The sequence below is a fragment of the Apostichopus japonicus genome, chromosome 8 (assembly GCF_037975245.1).
Source record: "Apostichopus japonicus isolate 1M-3 chromosome 8, ASM3797524v1, whole genome shotgun sequence".
Classification (NCBI taxonomy): Eukaryota; Metazoa; Echinodermata; class Holothuroidea; order Aspidochirotida; family Stichopodidae; genus Apostichopus; species Apostichopus japonicus.
The window spans coordinates 17,319,686-17,340,466 of NC_092568.1; the positions used below are offsets into that span (position 1 = coordinate 17,319,686).

Sequence of the window (20,781 nt, forward strand, 5' to 3'; positions counted from 1 at the left end):
GTGATAATTTTTGTGCCATCAAATGACCATCATAAATGAATGTAAAGGACATTATTCTTTCGTTTTCATGACTTTTTATGACAATCGAAGGGGGTCTACTATCAGCAGCAGGCGGATTCCGGCAGCGCCCTCATCGGCTCAATGCAAAATACTACACTAAAGAGCGAAAACAGCCAAAATGACAACCCCCATTAATTGCTCAATTTAACCCCGTGATAATTTTTGTGCCAGCAAATGACCACCCTCAATATATGAAGGGGACACTATTCTTCCATGTTCACGACATTTCATGACAATCGAAGGGGGTCTACTATCAGCAGCAGGCGGATTCCGGCAGCGCCCTCATCGGCTCAATGCAAAATACTACACTAAAGAGCGAAAACAGCCAAAATGACAACCCCCATTAATTGCTCAATTTAACCCCGTGATAATTTTTGTGCCAGCAAATGACCATCATAAATGGATGTAGGGGACACTATTCTTTCATTTTCATGACTTTTCATGACAATCGAAAGGGGTCTACTATCAGCAGCAGGCGGATTCCGGCAGCGCCCTCATCGGCTCAATGCAAAATACTACACTAAAGAGCGAAAACAGCCAAAATGACAACCCCAATTAATTGCTCAAATTTCACCCCGTGATAATTTTTGTGCCATCAAATGACCATCATAAATGAATGTAAAGGACATTATTCTTTCGTTTTCATGACTTTTTATGACAATCGAAGGGGGTCTACTATCAGCAGCAGGCGGATTCCGGCAGCGCCCTCATCGGCTCAATGCAAAATACTACACTAAAGAGCGAAAACAGCAAAAATGACAACCCCCATTAATTGCTCAATTTAACCCCGTGATAATTTTTGTGCCAGCAAATGACCACCCTCAATATATGTAGGGGACACTATTCTTCCATGTTCACGACATTTCATGACAATCGAAGGGGGTCTACTATCAGCAGCAGGCGGATTCCGGCAGCGCCCTCATCGGCTCAATGCAAAATACTACACTAAAGAGCGAAAACAGCAAAAATGACAACCCCCATTAATTGCTCAATTTAACCCCGTGATAATTTTTGTGCCAGCAAATGACCATCATAAATGGATGTAGGGGACACTATTCTTTCATTTTCATGACTTTTTATGACAATCGAAGGGGGTCTACTATCAGCAGCAGGCGGATTCCGGCAGCGCCCTCATCGGCTCAATGCAAAATACTACACTAAAGAGCGAAAACAGCCATAATGGCAACCCTCATTTATTGCTCAATTTAGCCCCGTAATAATTTTTGTGCCATCAAATGACCATCATAAATGAACGTAAAGGACATTGTTCTTCCATGTTCACGACATTTCATGACAATCGAAGGGGGTCTACTATCAGCAGCAGGCGGATTCCGGCAGCGCCCTCACCGGCTCAATGCAAAATACTACACTAAAGAGCGAAAACAGCAAAAATGACAACCCCAATTAATTGCTCAAATTTCACCCCGTGATAATTTTTGTGCCATCAAATGACCATCATAAATGAATGTAAAGGACATTATTCTTTCGTTTTCATGACTTTTTATGACAATCGAAGGGGGTCTACTATCAGCAGCAGGCGGATTCCGGCAGCGCCCTCATCGGCTCAATGCAAAATACTACACTAAAGAGCGAAAACAGCAAAAATGACAACCCCCATTAATTGCTCAATTTAACCCCGTGATAATTTTTGTGCCAGCAAATGACCACCCTCAATATATGTAGGGGACACTATTCTTCCATGTTCACGACATTTCATGACAATCGAAGGGGGTCTACTATCAGCAGCAGGCGGATTCCGGCAGCGCCCTCATCGGCTACTTGCAAAATACTACACTAAAGAGCGAAAACAGCAAAAATGACAACCCCCATTAATTGCTCAATTTAACCCCGTGATAATTTTTGTGCCAGCAAATGACCATCATAAATGGATGTAGGGGACACTATTCTTTCATTTTCATGACTTTTTATGACAATCGAAGGGGGTCTACTATCAGCAGCAGGCGGATTCCGGCAGCGCCCTCACCGGCTACTTGCAAAATACTACACTAAACAGCGAAAACAGCCATAATGGCAACCCTCATTAATTGCTCAATTTAGCCCCGTAATAATTTTTGTGCCATCAAATGACCATCATAAATGAACGTAAAGGACATTGTTCTTCCATGTTCACGACATTTCATGACAATCGAAGGGGGTCTACTATCAGCAGCAGGCGGATTCCGGCAGCGCCCTCACCGGCTCAATGCAAAATACTACACTAAAGAGCGAAAACAGCAAAAATGACAACCCCCATTAATTGCTCAAATTTCACCCCGTGATAATTTTTGTGCCATCAAATGACCATCATAAATGAATGTAAAGGACATTATTCTTTCGTTTTCATGACTTTTTATGACAATCGAAGGGGGTCTACTATCAGCAGCAGGCGGATTCCGGCAGCGCCCTCATCGGCTCAATGCAAAATACTACACTAAAGAGCGAAAACAGCCAAAATGACAACCCCATTAATTGCTCAATTTAACCCCGTGATAATTTTTGTGCCAGCAAATGACCACCCTCAATATATGTAGGGGACACTATTCTTCCATGTTCACGACATTTCATGACAATCGAAGGGGGTCTACTATCAGCAGCAGGCGGATTCCGGCAGCGCCCTCATCGGCTCAATGCAAAATACTACACTAAAGAGCGAAAACAGCAAAAATGACAACCCCCATTAATTGCTCAATTTAACCCCGTGATAATTTTTGTGCCAGCAAATGACCATCATAAATGGATGTAGGGGACATTATTCTTTCATTTTCATGACTTTTTATGACAATCGAAGGGGGTCTACTATCAGCAGCAGGCGGATTCCGGCAGCGCCCTCACCGGCTACTTGCAAAATACTACACTAAACAGCGAAAACAGCCATAATGGCAACCCTCATTAATTGCTCAATTTAGCCCCGTAATAATTTTTGTGCCATCAAATGACCATCATAAATGAACGTAAAGGACATTGTTCTTCCATGTTCACGACATTTCATGACAATCGAAGGGGGTCTACTATCAGCAGCAGGCGGATTCCGGCAGCGCCCTCACCGGCTCAATGCAAAATACTACACTAAAGAGCGAAAACAGCAAAAATGACAACCCCCATTAATTGCTCAAATTTCACCCCGTGATAATTTTTGTGCCATCAAATGACCATCATAAATGAATGTAAAGGACATTATTCTTTCGTTTTCATGACTTTTTATGACAATCGAAGGGGGTCTACTATCAGCAGCAGGCGGATTCCGGCAGCGCCCTCATCGGCTCAATGCAAAATACTACACTAAAGAGCGAAAACAGCAAAAAATGACAACCCCCATTAATTGCTCAAATTTCACCCCGTGATAATTTTTGTGCCATCAAATGACCATCATAAATGAATGTAAAGGACATTATTCTTTCGTTTTCATGACTTTTTATGACAATCGAAGGGGGTCTACTATCAGCAGCAGGCGGATTCCGGCAGCGCCCTCATCGGCTCAATGCAAAATACTACACTAAAGAGCGAAAACAGCAAAAATGACAACCCCCATTAATTGCTCAATTTAACCCCGTGATAATTTTTGTGCCAGCAAATGACCATCATAAATGGATGTAGGGGACACTATTCTTTCATTTTCATGACTTTTTATGACAATCGAAGGGGGTCTACTATCAGCAGCAGGCGGATTCCGGCAGCGCCCTCATCGGCTCAATGCAAAATACTACACTAAAGAGCGAAAACAGCAAAAATGACAACCCCCATTAATTGCTCAATTTAACCCCGTGATAATTTTTGTGCCAGCAAATGACCACCCTCAATATATGTAGGGGACACTATTCTTCCATGTTCACGACATTTCATGACAATCGAAGGGGGTCTACTATCAGCAGCAGGCGGATTCCGGCAGCGCCCTCATCGGCTCAATGCAAAATACTACACTAAAGAGCGAAAACAGCAAAAATGACAACCACCATTAATTGCTCAATTTAACCCCGTGATAATTTTTGTGCCAGCAAATGACCATCATAAATGGATGTAGGGGACACTATTCTTTCATTTTCATGACTTTTCATGACAATCGAAGGGGGTCTACTATCAGCAGCAAGCGGATTCCGGCAGCGCCCTCATCGGCTCAATGCAAAATACTACACTAAAGAGCGAAAACAGCCATAATGGCAACCCTCATTAATTACTCAATTTAGCCCCGTAATAATTTTTGTGCCATCAAATGACCATCATAAATGAACGTAAAGGACATTGTTCTTCCATGTTCACGACATTTCATGACAATCGAAGGGGGTCTACTATCAGCAGCAGGCGGATTCCGGCAGCGCCCTCACCGGCTCAATGCAAAATACTACACTAAAGAGCGAAAACAGCAAAAATGACAACCCCCATTAATTGCTCAAATTTCACCCCGTGATAATTTTTGTGCCATCAAATGACCATCATAAATGAATGTAAAGGACATTATTCTTTCGTTTTCATGACTTTTTATGACAATCGAAGGGGGTCTACTATCAGCAGCAGGCGGATTCCGGCAGCGCCCTCATCGGCTCAATGCAAAATACTACACTAAAGAGCGAAAACAGCAAAAATGACAACCCCCATTAATTGCTCAATTTAACCCCGTGATAATTTTTGTGCCAGCAAATGACCACCCTCAATATATGTAGGGGACACTATTCTTCCATGTTCACGACATTTCATGACAATCGAAGGGGGTCTACTATCAGCAGCAGGCGGATTCCGGCAGCGCCCTCATCGGCTACTTGCAAAATACTACACTAAAGAGCGAAAACAGCAAAAATGACAACCCCCATTAATTGCTCAATTTAACCCCGTGATAATTTTTGTGCCAGCAAATGACCATCATAAATGGATGTAGGGGACACTATTCTTTCATTTTCATGACTTTTTATGACAATCGAAGGGGGTCTACTATCAGCAGCAGGCGGATTCCGGCAGCGCCCTCACCGGCTACTTGCAAAATACTACACTAAACAGCGAAAACAGCCATAATGGCAACCCTCATTAATTGCTCAATTTAGCCCCGTAATAATTTTTGTGCCATCAAATGACCATCATAAATGAACGTAAAGGACATTGTTCTTCCATGTTCACGACATTTCATGACAATCGAAGGGGGTCTACTATCAGCAGCAGGCGGATTCCGGCAGCGCCCTCACCGGCTCAATGCAAAATACTACACTAAAGAGCGAAAACAGCAAAAATGACAACCCCCATTAATTGCTCAAATTTCACCCCGTGATAATTTTTGTGCCATCAAATGACCATCATAAATGAATGTAAAGGACATTATTCTTTCGTTTTCATGACTTTTTATGACAATCGAAGGGGGTCTACTATCAGCAGCAGGCGGATTCCGGCAGCGCCCTCATCGGCTCAATGCAAAATACTACACTAAAGAGCGAAAACAGCCAAAATGACAACCCCATTAATTGCTCAATTTAACCCCGTGATAATTTTTGTGCCAGCAAATGACCACCCTCAATATATGTAGGGGACACTATTCTTCCATGTTCACGACATTTCATGACAATCGAAGGGGGTCTACTATCAGCAGCAGGCGGATTCCGGCAGCGCCCTCATCGGCTCAATGCAAAATACTACACTAAAGAGCGAAAACAGCAAAAATGACAACCCCCATTAATTGCTCAATTTAACCCCGTGATAATTTTTGTGCCAGCAAATGACCATCATAAATGGATGTAGGGGACATTATTCTTTCATTTTCATGACTTTTTATGACAATCGAAGGGGGTCTACTATCAGCAGCAGGCGGATTCCGGCAGCGCCCTCACCGGCTACTTGGAAAAATACTACACTAAACAGCGAAAACAGCCATAATGGCAACCCTCATTAATTGCACAATTTAGCCCCGTGATAATTTTTGTGCCTTCAAATGACCATCATAAATGAATGTAGGGGACATTATTCTTTCGTTTTCATGACTTTTCATGACAATCGAAGGGGGTCTACTATCAGCAGCAGCGGATTCCGGCAGCGCCCTCATCGGCTCAATGCAAAATACTACACTAAAGAGCGAAAACAGCAAAAATTACAACCCCCATTAATTGCTCAATTTAACCCCGTGATAATTTTTGTGCCAGCAAATGACCATCATAAATGAACGTAAAGGACATTGTTCTTCCATGTTCACGACATTTCATGACAATCGAAGGGGGTCTACTATCAGCAGCAGCGGATTCCGGCAGCGCCCCCTATGGCTCAATGAACAGATAGTGCAACACTAAATACTTAAAATAGATGTGGTCAGTAATAGGGAAGCACTTTCCCCTAGCGGAGCAAGCCGTTTCTATTCGATATTTTAGTTGTTAATGAATAAATCCAATGTTAACGAAAGTGCGATACCAAACGCCAGATGACGAGGATGTAGAGGTATGATGGGATGACTTATCAAGCAACAGGAAGAAAAAATAACCTCCTACATATCCGTAAGTAATCAGAGCAAATCGTGGCTTTCATTTTATGTTATTTCCATCTTCTTACTTTATCATGTCTATATCATTACGTGAAAAATCCCATACGGAATGCGCAGAGAAATGCATTTAATAAACCTGATATCAATTGGTAGCTAGTTTTTGCCTTTAATTGGTCTTAGTAAGGAATGTTTAAAGTTAACTGGTTTCATAGGAGATACGTGCTTTTCGTAGATTGGGAGCGCCCAATCGCAAAAGTTGTACAAATTATAATTCATCTGAAATGTCGTTGTTCTATATATATATAGGCCCTATTTTACTTTTAAATGAACGAATATAGTTACTGCTGCTATATCTACACACACACACACACACACCCACATATACATGTATATGTATATATATATATATATATATATATATATATATATATATTGAGATATTAGCTACATGTCTATAGGCCAACCTGAAAGGAGAAAGTACTTTAAAATCATTGCCCAGTTTTAAATGTGTTAATTGTGTGTAAAATGGACAGGTTTTTATATTTATAATTCTGTGGAACTCTTTAGTTGACAAATATAACGTCAATTTGGCCTATTAAAGATATCCTACAATGATACAGAGTGAAGAAGGCTTATAACAAACACAATTAATGATTCTGAAGTTTTGTATTGCACTAACTTGACCATACGCTGTGTGTATGTGTTTGTAACTCTCTTACCATATTCCCTTTTAGGGGTTAGAAGTTCATGCCGCATATCTTTGCGTAAGTTGATTTATCTGCTGAATAGGATCATTAACATACTTGTTGTAATCAGTCATTCAGTTTTTCCTTCATAGTACATAGTTTAGATTAGTTATAGTTTCTGCCAATATTTGTATTCCCTTGTGAATTAATTATTGAAAGTGGTTATACCTTGTTGTATTGACTGATGTTAAAATCTTGGTTTTGTATAATTGGTATTCCTTTAAGGCTATGATTGGTTTCTATACAGTATTACTCACTGTTGAGATGAAATGGGGTGTATAGGCGGTTTTACACTATCTAACGCAACGTAGTCGCCAAGAACCTGAAGTATTTTGTAATGCTAGAATATGATAGAAATTTTGTAATGCTAGAATATGACAGCCATATGGACCTAATATTGTTGTCCCGTATAGTGAAGTTAACGTGATATATATTGATCTTTTCTTAAAGTGGCACATATACCATATCTGCTTACTGATGTCTCTGCGACAGCTTGTTATTTTGAATCTTGCCAGTAAAATAAAAGTCATTAGCAAATTGTTCATGAAAACGAAATTCCTGGACCTTAGCTGCTTTAACTTCTGGCTCACTATATTTATAGGCATAACATTTGACACAGGCATTATACCTCAAAACAAGTAGCCCATGTTCTAATGTGCATATAGTGTCCAGCCTAATGGTAAATTTTCCGTTAAAATACACCACCAACTGAACAACATCTCGCACTATTTGTCATGTACTGCGTACAAATTTCAAGAACAAGGAGAGGCAAAGTATAGTAAAAAAATGACTTAAAGGCATATACCTCGTGCATTCGAAAGAAAAAAAAAAGGTTGATCCTTAACTCCAAGAAATGGTGAGCGACATTACCATTTGATTGGCTTATTTCAATAGTCACTCCTTTGCAAAGAGTGAATATCAACTACTTTGAAATGCGAATATATATATATATATATATATATATATATATATATATATATATATATATATATATATATATATATATATATGTATATATGTAAATGTAATATGTGTGGTTGTTTATGTATCGACCTATACTCAACTTTCTCATACCAGGTAACGACGGAAATGGGAGAACGCACTGGTGGAAAGGAAGATTGCTTGGAGGTCCAATGGAACCACGCAATTACGGCAAGTGGGTTTAATACAACGCCAATTCGCTTCAAACGGCCAACTCAGAATCATGGCGACGAACGTCCGGTGAGCATTTTTTTATCAATTGAATGCTAGTGGTTTCCCAACGAGGTTCTTTTACCAAACTTTGATTATCAACGCGTGGCTAGAGTCAGTTCACTACCATAAAGATAACGCTTCGTTTTGAATGAAATTTTTAGACCTTTCATTGGCTTTTGCAATTGGAAATACATTTGGATCAGTGTTTTGGGTGCGGGAGGTGAGTTGTAGTGAAGAAGGGCGCGTCGGTTAGGCTAGCGTGGTTGTCGCGTGGTTCCCCCTCTCTTCCCTCTGCTGTACTGGCTATTTGATCGCCTGAATTCTGAGCTGTGATTGTGCGCCGCCACGATCATGGCGTTGCTAGTCGGTGCGCGGCGCAAGGTCATATATAGCGGCGCGAGTCAATGTGAGCCGCTAAGTTTATATCGGCGCTGGTTATAGAGTGCCCCGTCAAGGTCACGGCGCAAATTTATAGCGGCGCGAGCCATGCTCTCCACCAAGGTCCCGGGTGCACATTCAGTGTTTGTAACATATTTCACGTTGTACGTACTAGTACATAAACAGATGCAAGCACAGAGAACCGGTTCTGGTATTAAGTGTTTCAGCTTCAATCCATACCCTAACCCTGCATGTTTTCGGCCCAGAGGAATATGCCCTATCCCTTCTTTATCTTTCTCCGAAAGTAAAGGTGAATTCACTGCATGTATCAGCATAACATCCGAGGACGAAGGCAGCGTTACAATTAGAAGCTGCTTTCAAATCCCACTGAAATATTCTTTTTATTACGTCTATTACGCCCTGAAGCCTGAAGGGGAGAAGAAATGACCGTATACTATCGGCCTGAAAGCAGTATTTACCTGATTTTCAGTTATCATTTATTACAATGTGTGCATTTAAGTGAAGCTGCTGTGTAGTCATGCGAATGTGGTACGAAACAAGAACCGAAATGATAAATAACCTGCGATACAATTTATCCTTTTATAGAAAGAGACACACGAACATTTCCTGGAACGATCACCGACAAGGGATTTCTCTCAGCTAAAGGGCGGTGCTCACAAGCGAGGACGACCTGCGTGTACCGAGTATGCCAAGATCTCTGCCGCAATTTCGTCAGTGAGAAAAAAGGTGACGGTTACCTCATCACCATCAAAAGCTTTCTGGGAGAGTGTCGTTATGGAGCTGGGCTGGTCGACAAAAAATCTCAAGAGGTCAGTGAAGGTCCTCCGGAGCATATGGTGTAATAACAGAGGAAACATACGATTACTGGTAGAATCGGGAGAAGGAGCAACAAGAACGAAACCAAGGGAAAAGAGGAAACGTAAGCCAGTAAGATTTTCAAGTAATTGGGTCGACATTAATATGAAAAGAAAGTATTGCACTTGTCAAACGTATTATGATAACAAACGACAGTACATCCATTGCAAGCAATGTGATGAATGGTACCATTACAGCTGTATGCGTATTCCTTCAACGGTAAAGTCTGGTTTTAATGTAACATTTTATTGCGGTATTGGTAAGTGTAACAACGGAAAGTATGTATTTCAGCTGCACCATGATAAAGATGGCGTTAAGTTGAAAGAAAACTTGAACTCGAGTGAAATAGTACATCCGCAACCTACTACCGCCAAATCCAGCCATGAATGTAATGATACAAATACCGATTCATGTAAGAATGAAAGTACAGAGGTTGCCAGCCGTGTATCAAATAAGACGTTAAGTGTGTTGTCTGGATCACAAGCAAATAATGATGACTACGTTATTAAGCAGTTTCCCAAGAAGGGAACATTTTCAATCAATGCAGACACTTGTAATACAGTATTAAGTAAAAGACGCGGTAGGTGTCTTCCCACAGGGGAATGGCAAAAGTATTTCGTAGATGGTATGTCTAAAATAAACCCTTATTGTGTAATCATGTTTAAGTACCATTATCTTATAGACAATAACACTAGTGAAACGATATTCCGGGCCAAGGGGTATTGCAAATTTGCAGATTGTTCCGTAAGCGTACTCATTTCCATGGATAGAAACTATTCATGCACGGTGAACTTCAATGGAAACATGAAGCACAGCATGTACGACATCCATGCTCGGCCAATTAGGGGCTTAGATAGGAGATTAGCGGGAAAGACCCTCTCCATGGGTGTGAAGCCAATGAAAGTTCTTTTACGGAATCTGTCTTCTAAATCTTCAGAAGTTATAGCATCGGGTAACAGAAACGACTGTGGCAGGACGCTGTCTGTCATGCAGAAAATTTCAAGTGAGAGTAGGTCTAAGGAACGTGATGATGAAGACGAAATCAAAAGTCTTCTAAAAAAGCAGCAGAAGTACTGTTTAAAATATAACCATCGTGGTAGGGTTCCCGGCTTCATCCAACAAATATCTGTTAGTCCGATGTATATAATATGTTTCACGGAAGGAGGACTAAGGGTATGGCACGATATGTGTAAAACAGACGTAGTATTCTGGGATGCGACCGGTGGGGTGTTGGACAGAGGCCATGGTAAAAAGCAAATTTTGTATTATGAGTTGTCTGTTAGAAATTTAACAAAGGGTAAGTCAACCTTGCCGGTGTCCATACTATTATCCGAAGATCAAAGTCTACCTGTCATTATGAATTGGTTAAACGTTTTTAGACATAAAGAAAAGCTTTTATTTGGGCATGGTAGCATATCAACCCCTGTACAAATCAACAGTGATAGGGCATGGGTATTCTTATTGGCTGCCATGCATGTTTTCAACAACGAAACTTACAAACAGTTCCTAAACCGTGCATGGAGTATTTTGAATGGCAAATTAACACACGAAGACTGTAACAAAACCTTACCGCATGCATGTATTGGTCACTTTATGAAAAATTGCAAAGATTTAACCAAAAAACATTACAAAAAACACTACCGTTTTGGAATGTTTTGCTTGAGCTTACTGGTTAATGCGTGCTCCCTGGAAGCATTCGCATGTATTGTTTATGATATTTCTGTTGTTCTTTCGTCCCAATGCGCGTCACCCCTAGTATCGTCTTGCTTAAAGAGATTACACCAAAGAATAACAGCTTTATCCATAGAAGGTAATGGACAGAAAGACGAACTATCTCCCCTCTTTGTAGGTCACACCGACTTTGCCTCTGACAGTAACAGCACTAATTTGTCAGAAGATGCATTCCTTTCCCGTATGAATTCCCCTTTCACTGAACATTTTAGTAAAGTTATAGAGAAAGGTCGCCTCGATTGCAGAAACAGTCACTACACCGGAGTACCTACTGGAGACGACCATAACTCCTACTTTTGTGTAACTTTCCTAAAAGAGATACAGAGAATCCTGCTTCCATCTGCACCACTTTGGTCAGATATGCTACCAAGTTCTCTTCATAAATGGCAGGTTGCAAATGGACAACCAAGCAGCATTTCGTTTCCACGGTCTATAGCTCATTCGGAGCAACGTATGGGGGTTTTAAAACAAATACAGTTAGGGAAACGAAAATTTCATCGCATAGACGAACTTGTCGAGGAATTAACAAAAGACTCTCGTGGATTAGAAATTATTTTTTCAGATGCAGTAAAACACTTCTATAAGTCAGCTGATAAACGCAACACCAACTTAATACGTGAAAAATGGTCGCGAAAAAGATCACATTCACAGGGTTCAGTATATCAAAAATCACCCCATAAGAACGTTCATGAAGAACGAAATGTGCTTTCTAATGTTAATATTAATGAATATACAGGTGGAGACATGGCAAGCGAATGTCACAACATATATGACAACGTTGTTCTTATGTTCACCCCGCTTCAAAATCTAGAAAATAACTGCTGGTTCAGTTCAGTTTTGCAGTCATTTATTCGTATTGGCAGCATAGACAGATGTTTCCGGGAAAGTACCTTATCCGTGAGTGACTCGCGACTTAACACTTTGCTAGATATATCGAGAAGCTTATTTCACGGCAGGGTTGTAAGTGATAGCGAAATGATCCATACTCTTAAAGTTATGTGCGCATTGTGCGATTTTGAAAGAGGTACGCAGTGTGATGCCAGCGAATTTTTCCTTAAGGGACCAATACAACTACTCTCGCATTTGCGTATGACAGACAAAATCCTTTTTACGATGGAAACGAATTCAAAGTGTAGGTCGTGCAGTAGTGTAAAGATCAAAAAGGAAACAGGTTGTATGTTTCAGGTAGCCATATCTAACACAAGATTCGACACCACAATGAGTGACTTGATTTGTTGCAATTTTAACGCTGATTCTGCTTTTATCAATTGTGATATCTGTAAAAAAAATAAAACTTTTGATATCAGTAGGTCTTTAACCGTAATACCTCCAGTGCTCATAGTCCACTTGCTACGTTATAACTACGATAGCAAAAGTAAACAAATATTAAAGGACAGTAGCTTTGTAGAGATTGAAGAGTATTTAGTTATCCCTACTAAGATATGCACCGTGTATGCTTTGTCTACTGTGGTTCAACACATTGGTGAGAGTACTGGTACTGGACATTACCAAACATTGTTTAAAACTTCGACAGGATGGGCAGTGGCAGACGACAATACAAGCCTGGGGTCGACATTGCATACAGTAACAGCTAATAACGCATACATATGTGTATACGAAAAGGTTGACAATGTTGACACACAAAATTCACCGACGACTCCAACATTGTCTAAATCAAGTTTCGTCACACAAACGCGCAAAACCCAGACCAAGGACGACATGTACCACGAGAAAGTATCCAACCCTACTAGCACATCTGACCATACCACTGGACATTCACAGATAACTAAAGAAGGTAAACATGACAATCGCTCACCTGTTATTGAGCAGGATCGATCAACGGAAAACATTGAGAAAAATATAGATCGTGCCGATGATATTATCGATTTGACGACGGAGGACGAGGAAGCCGAAGACCTATTTGACCCACAACGACGACCCGTGACCAGGGGATTTGGCATTAACGTTATGGTGAACGACTTGAAGTTGCTGATGGAGCCGGACGGGTGGTTAAACGACAATATCATTAACTTTTATCATAATCTTTTATCAGAGGCAGCGCAGAAATCTTTAAACACAAAGGTATTCCCCTTCTCAACATTCTTTTTTTCTAGCCTGTTGAACGATGGGTACGACAAAGCTTATAGGTGGTGTAGCAATTCCGATATATTTCAGCAAGATTTCTTATTAATTCCCATAAATTCTGTTTCTCATTGGACTTTAGTGGTGGTGGATAACATTCAGCGCGAGGTTGTCTACTACGATTCTCTTAATGATACGAACAACAAAACACACCTCGACCATATCAAACAATTTTTATTGATCGCAAATACTGAGAGATCTCTTAATCTAGGTGAATGGTGTTTTCGAATGAAAACTGACGCAGCCAAACAAGGAAACATGAGTGACTGCGGCGTATTTACTTGCCTCTTTGCCGAAAGCGCAACGGGTTTGAATAAAGACGTCAAATGGAATGATATACCTTACGAGAGACGACGCATAGCGACAACAATACTTTCCCGTAGTTAGGAGCTTCCATGATCAATACATAAGAGGTCAAAATATAAACTAAGCATCTGCGCTATGTATACGGGAGCAACCCCTTGTAGTGTGTTGTATGTGTGGCCAGCGTATGTAACTGAAAGAAAAACATCCGATTTGATTATCCCAAATGTAACTAAAACAAAACAATAATATCCCTTACATTCGATTATGACGGTAATTTAATGGCAAAATTGTTTAACCTTATTTGGTCTATATAGTACCTTGTTTACTCTGATGTCAACTTTGCAACAAGCATCGTACATGTAAACACGCTGAATTAATCATTTAAGTCCTGTGTATTTCTACTGTAAAATTAACTTTATTTTTAAGATCGAAAATTACACTAAGAGAAACCGTATTAAAAGCTACAATTGAGGTCTGCAAATATCAGCTGTCTTATAGGCAGGACTTCAGTTAAGACCGGTTTACTGGTCTAACCTGCAGGGTGGGTAGGAAAACATGTTTAAGAAGGTTTTCTTCATGCTAGTATAATGTTTATGGTAATTTGCTTTTCTCTTTTCACAAAGTATCTATCTTAGCTATCTTCAAAGACTATAGTTCTTTGCGAGGAATAATAACGATGGAAAAAAGAAGATCGTAGAATTTATGGAGGTGGTTTACATTCTGCATTTATTTCATTTTTGGACTGCTTTGGGCCCTCCATCCTCATTCATCTTTCTGCACGGTTATTACATGGTATAATATCACAAAAAATACGACCAAAATGTTTGCTGTTTCTTAAATGTTATGCATTATTTGACATCGGAATTTTACAACACCCCGTGTCAGGTTAGATTTAGTAAACTTAAAAAAAAAAAACAGACACCCAAGTGTTTACACGTGCCATTTACGTGTGTGTCTAGAAAATACAGAAAAACAAAAGCTTTGATCAACAAATTTAATGTGAAACGAATATTTCCCATCATGCAATGCACTGCCGTGAAATGAATATGTTGAATATTTGTTATCTTCCTCATCCAGCATGCTCTCGAGATGTGGTTTTAATAAGTATACCTGGATAGTTTGTGCCTGATTTTATGATGTGAGTATCCTCACAAGGTATGCTACTTTAAATAATGCAGAAAAAACAGCACCTAGAGGTTGAAACGAGTTTCATTTTGTGTAATGTACATAAAGCCAGAAACGTGCATGGCGTATGTGGCAAGAATTAATTAAAGTATAGTTGTACATAAATGCAACTGTAGCAAGCTTATTATTTCGTCGACTGTATCTTTCTTGAGTGTATTTGAGTATGTCTTTTTCATTTCATTTTCTGTCTATTACAAAATTACTACAGAATCTTTTTCTTTTGGGAGGTATTGAAAATTCACCTTTATGGATGTATTGTGCAACCCACCCCCCCCCCCTCCCACATCGTTTTAAATTTACAGAAGAAAAATGACAAATGTAATCAACTACGACACTCATGCACTTCTAGACACCTACTTTAAAATGGAATGGGCTCAACATCCCCCACCTCCGAAAGCATGTTTGTAAACTAATTTTCACAGTGTTGTCTTCTTTTCCCCGACGGCTGCCCATAGGATGGTGTATGCAGATTATGTAGAAGACCGGTGTAGCAGTACAAACTGTCGCAAATATTCCATATTCAGTATAAACTGTCCCAGTCCCACTGGGACAGTTTATACTGAATTTACCAGTACATTTAGTCTCCCGGACCTTTTGTACAAGGCCAGTTGGTACAGACTGTCTCCCAGGACAGTTTATGCTATGATGAAACGAGGGGGGACATTATTTGTTGGTCGCATATTTGGTTGTAAATTGTGTCCCCCTGAACACTACGTCCGCATTAGCATGTACGTTCGAGTAGCAAAAATTTAATTAGTAATGGACTCTGGCAGTATCCGTATTATTAGCAAACTGTCGTATTTCGGCTTCCGTATATTTAGCAGTAAACTCGTGCGACAACTAAAAATGGAAAAGCTAACAGAAAACGTGAGACAAATTGCAGATATTCTAAGAGATGAGAGCTATCCAAGTGGGTTTACAAGAATAAAACAGAGAAGGATCTTACGGAGACAAAGTCAGTCTTTCAGACTGGCTGAAAATGGAACTCTTGCATACCGAAAAAAAAGGAAAGTTTTGCTATCTAGGGCTTCTCAACTCGCCCAAATCGAGGCAGCTCATACTGACTAGTGACATCTATAAGGTAATGTCTGTAACTTACAGTATAGGATACACAATATGGTATTGGTTGTTAAATGGCGAACGGCCATTCCACAGTTAAACATTAACCAGGCCTCTAGGACCGATTGGTGCACAAATCATGATATTCTTTTACCACGTTTGGTTATAGTTGTAAAAACTCATTCGCAAAAGTCAAGCAATTGCTTATGCAACATTATAATCAGTTGTATGCTTGAGCAAAGTTGTAAGTGCATGAACAAAGTTGTTAGGGCCTATTTCTTTTCGTTTTGTTTACCCAATTGTCTTAACAAATTTTTGTGAAAATTATTATAAATTTCTACCCTTTATCGCCCTGCCTATCATAAAAGATAACAACAGATCACTAACGCTTACAGAGCTAGTCTGGTTTGCATGCATGGGACACTATAAAATGCTATTATTGGACTATAGCATATAGCCTAGCCTACTTCTAGAGGAAAGTGGCACTAATACTGTACATAACAAATTCACGTTCATTAATTTTGGTTGGTAAGAACAGATATTGAAGGCCTGATAGTACTTTTTTAGGTGTGGCATATTCTCTACATGCCAAACCTCACTGCAGAAGAAAACTCCTTAAATATCTATAGACCCAAATAGTGGCCATGCAATATGTACAATAATGGGAATATTCCATTTCAACCACCGATATAGAGTTGTAATTCAATTTTAAGGCACTTCAGCTAGAACTACCAATCCTGCAGCCCATATATTTGTGTGTGTTTGTTTTTTTTTTTTTTTGGGGGGGGGGGGGATGGGCAAAAAAACATGATATCTCCTTGATCATGAATTTTCTTATCTCTTTGAAGGTGTTCATCTTTGCATAGATAAACCAGACAACAGACTATGTCTAGATTCTATTGGAAAACTATCAACGTTGATGTAACAAGTTATGTTCAACAGGATGTCAAAGCGTCATTGTCCTGTAGACCTACGAACAAGTCTCCATAGCATTCCTGTAACTGGATTATGGAAACAGGTAAATTCTCAATCTGTTTTAATTGGACAAGATGTCCACAGTATGCAGTGAAGGTTTAGTATAGTTAATGTCACTCTTTCTGGACAAATTCAACATTTACAAGTTTAAAGGTAGTCTGTATTGGCCCTAAATTTTGGCCACTTTAATTGCTAAAAGTTTTCAAAAAGTACTTTCCAAGGGGTAATAACCCTTTAAATTGTGCTCAGACATTCTAAATGATGACACGAGATATTGAATGTCCCAGTGAGGTAAATTTCCTCGAGGGAAATAAACATACTTAAAGAATTTTGTCCATAGTGAAAATTTGGCATATTTAAGGCCTATACAGCATACCTTTAAGCCACACTCTGGCCTAACTGCAGAGCAACCATCAATATAGGAATATAATTGCAAGTTGCAAAAAGTGGCGTATCATTTTTCTGGTTTAGTGGTTGAAGAGATTGTAAATATATGGTACAGTATGGTGTAAGTTACATTTTCATGTTTGCAAGGTAAAAATAATTGGCCTAAATCCACCAACACCCTGTTTCGATCAGATATCCCACTGTTTTTATCTAGATCTCTGTATAGAATGAAGCAATGGAATAGAACAACAGTCAAGGCAAAGCATGCAACTTGTAATTGTTTTTGAAATTAGCACCTAAATGCTGTCTTCTTTCTTAACAGGTTGGTGTAGATCTTATTGGTCCTCTACCAGTGACAGCTGCCAAGCGACTGTACATCATAACACTGTCTGACTTCTATTCAAAGTGGCCTGAGACTAAGGCAGTGCCTGAAAAGACTGCAGCATCAACTTCTTATTGCATTACTGATGTGATGATGAGGTAAGCATGTCTTAAAAAGTGAATAATTTTCTGTAGTTAGTTCCATTATGAATGGCATCATATCTGTTATTTGTACCATGCAAATAACTTGTAGTGCATGGCAGAATGCTGCGTTTGAGTATAAATTATTTCCAAATAGGTATTAAGCATACAGAAAGATCACGAAGGTAGGTGAGAACAGAGAAAGTGTACTGTAAATCTTTGCAGGTTAAGTCCCCATTAACAAGTTTATATGTACATAGTTTTTGTTCCTATATTTACTTGCAAAGTTTCCACCTCTGGTTCTTAAGTAGCATATAGCCTGACAATTGTCGTCATTTGATTTACATCCCCAAAAAGTGATTTTGGCTGGACATGTTTCACTGCAGCAGACACAGTTTATTTGTTCAAACAAATGATGAGTAAATAATTAAGACCACATTCCACAGCTAGACACCACCTATTGTGTGTTGTTTTTCAAAAAGGTGTTGGACAGTTTGATATTGTAACCACAGGGAACTTTTCTGTTTAGAAAGTGTGAACTTATTACCACTTGGCTGTTTTGACAGGAATTTCGACAAGATAAGAGAGATAATGTATCAACTGAGTTTTGGTACCATTTCTCTGTTAGGTCCGTTGTGGAAAATTGCTAAATGTGTTTGTGTGTGGTGGGGGATATTTCCTGAAACCTGGGAGAGGGACCCCATTTTCTTTGGCAAAATAAGGCAATGTTTAGGTCTCTTGATGCAAAATGATGTATAATAGTACATTTTACTATAATAATGGTAAGCTAGCATTATTTGTTTTTGCATCTGCCATTTGGGTCATACAGAGGGTGTTTTGAACCCCCCATGGATCCTGATTCAGGACAATTAATGTTTGATCGGCATTAAACAGTCATACCATGCACACATACATCAATAGAGCACCAAAAGGCATCAAATTTCTGTTGTATCCTAGCTTACTCTAATTTGATAAATTTCTGATATTAAATTTAATTAATATGCCCCAAAGTTGTATTGGCTCATGTGGTTAAAACTTTTCAGGTTTGGTAGTGAACTATACAATATAGCGCCAAAATTATGACATGCAATCTCCAATTAATAAAATGGAGCCAGTAATCCCATAAACATGTAGGTGTCACAATAAAAGATCATCAAATTAACTCAATGTCTAAGCATAGTTCAGTTGTACACTATACAGTCTACACTTAACCAATATGGTGAATGTTAATTATCTTTGTAGTGGAGCTTACACATAACTTTTCAAGATGATAATTTATTTTATATATGACTTACAGTGTGGTATTCACTACTCATAATATTGCTTTCAACTTTTATTTTGCACAGATTTGGTTGTACTGATATCTCATCCCAGACCACCAATGGAGGGAGTATGTATGAGGTTAACAGAAGACATGTCTAGACGATTTTCTTAGCAGTTAACTTGTTACCGACAATAATCTTGTCTTTCACTCTAACATATCATGAGAGAAAATTGCGTCAGCTGCTATACGTTTAAGCAAAGACAGGCCATTGACTTTTCACTGCCAGTCGTAGTCGAAGGGATGTGACGCTCGAAATTCTTTATCACCTCATTACTTCATTAAATAACAAATAAGAAGGCGTGTTTCTTGGTTCTGGAAGTTGTGTTCAAGATAAGTTCTCATAGTAAAACATATAACCGACCATATTCTTCTTCCTGTTGTAACTTTTGCTGTTATGGATTTCTGTGTAAGTCTTAACGAAAAACCCATTGGATATATGAGATTCAGCTATTTTATTTGTAATTAACAATCAAGATTAAATTTTTGACGGTATCAAGTTGCACATTAAAGCATTATATAGGTAATCCTACTGTTTGTGGAAAGCAGTTAAAGGGGGGGAATTCTAATAGGGAAACTTCTGCATGGTTTTATTGAGGTCTTTACCAAACTCTAAAGAGGATGTTCTTCATGTGGATTATGAGAGTTTCAAGTACATATTGTTTGAAGAAGAGTGACAGTAGTATATCATTCTAATCAAGCAATACCTCCCTGCTTGAAGGATGCTCTAGAAAGCATGGATTATCTTTAGTTGCATCAGAGCTACAAAGGGAGAGTCATCATTCCAGTTAAATTTCCCCATGCAGGGGGTAGGAAGTGAGGGTGGGCACACAACATCAGAGGGACATTTTCTCATTCCACAACCACCACTCGTTATGCTATAAACCGACACACCGGCCATATCACTTAAATATGATGTATGATGTGTTAGTATGTTATCAATACTATTTATTGAGATTGTTAATTGTTAAACGTGCTATAAAAAGATATGGGATGCCATTTAAAAATAGCATGTACAGACAGTGCCCCCCCCCCCCAGGCTCCTACCTCCCAGATCCCATGTATAATCATTTTTCACTCTTTGTCCAGTCTGATATAGATTCAGAATATTGTGTTTGTGCATGACTATCATCCAATTTCATGTTTTGATTTTTACTATATTAACTTTCTTTTAACAAACTTTTCTCTACAAGAATGACATATTTAAAGTGTGAGAAACATGATGAGACAAAAAATCTAGCATATTGCATCCTGCTCTGTCCTATTTGCTTTATTCTTTCCCTTGTTTGGCTTTGTTTTGTTTCCTGTATGTTTGCAGCTCTTTTGAAGAGGGTATCGTTCTAATATATCTTTTCTAATTTGAACCACTTTTGTCCAATAAGAAACATTCATAATAAGAAACAACGAACCTTTATCACTGGAATTGCCTGGAATGCCATTTGTCTATACAAATGAAAATTTGCTTCACGCATGGCCATCACAACGGGGCAGGGGGTGGGGGAATGGCCCTCCAC

The 20,781-nt window shown here is 39.3% G+C and overlaps 1 protein-coding gene and 1 long non-coding RNA gene across 3 annotated transcripts; both read left to right on the plus strand.

Annotated features, from left to right (window-relative positions):
- Window positions 1–6,414: 6,414 nt before the first annotated feature.
- On the plus strand, window positions 6,415–14,979 carry LOC139970506 (uncharacterized). The gene is made up of 6 exons (XM_071976270.1): window positions 6,415–6,462; window positions 7,240–7,269; window positions 8,329–8,472; window positions 9,430–10,996; window positions 12,965–13,512; window positions 14,956–14,979. Exons 1-6 carry the CDS (start codon window positions 6,415–6,417, stop codon window positions 14,977–14,979), a joined length of 2,361 nt encoding a protein of 786 aa, XP_071832371.1.
- A 567-nt stretch (window positions 14,980–15,546) lies between these two features.
- Window positions 15,547–20,505, plus strand: LOC139970799 (uncharacterized). Of its 2 annotated transcripts, none has more exons than XR_011794216.1 (4): window positions 15,547–16,144; window positions 16,971–17,140; window positions 17,807–17,964; window positions 19,293–20,505. It is a non-coding gene; the product is annotated as an uncharacterized lncRNA (long non-coding RNA). The 2 variants fall into 2 exon arrangements; XR_011794217.1 differs by lacking the exon at window positions 15,547–16,144 and adding an exon at window positions 16,165–16,366.
- The last annotated feature ends 276 nt before the right edge of the window (window positions 20,506–20,781 follow it).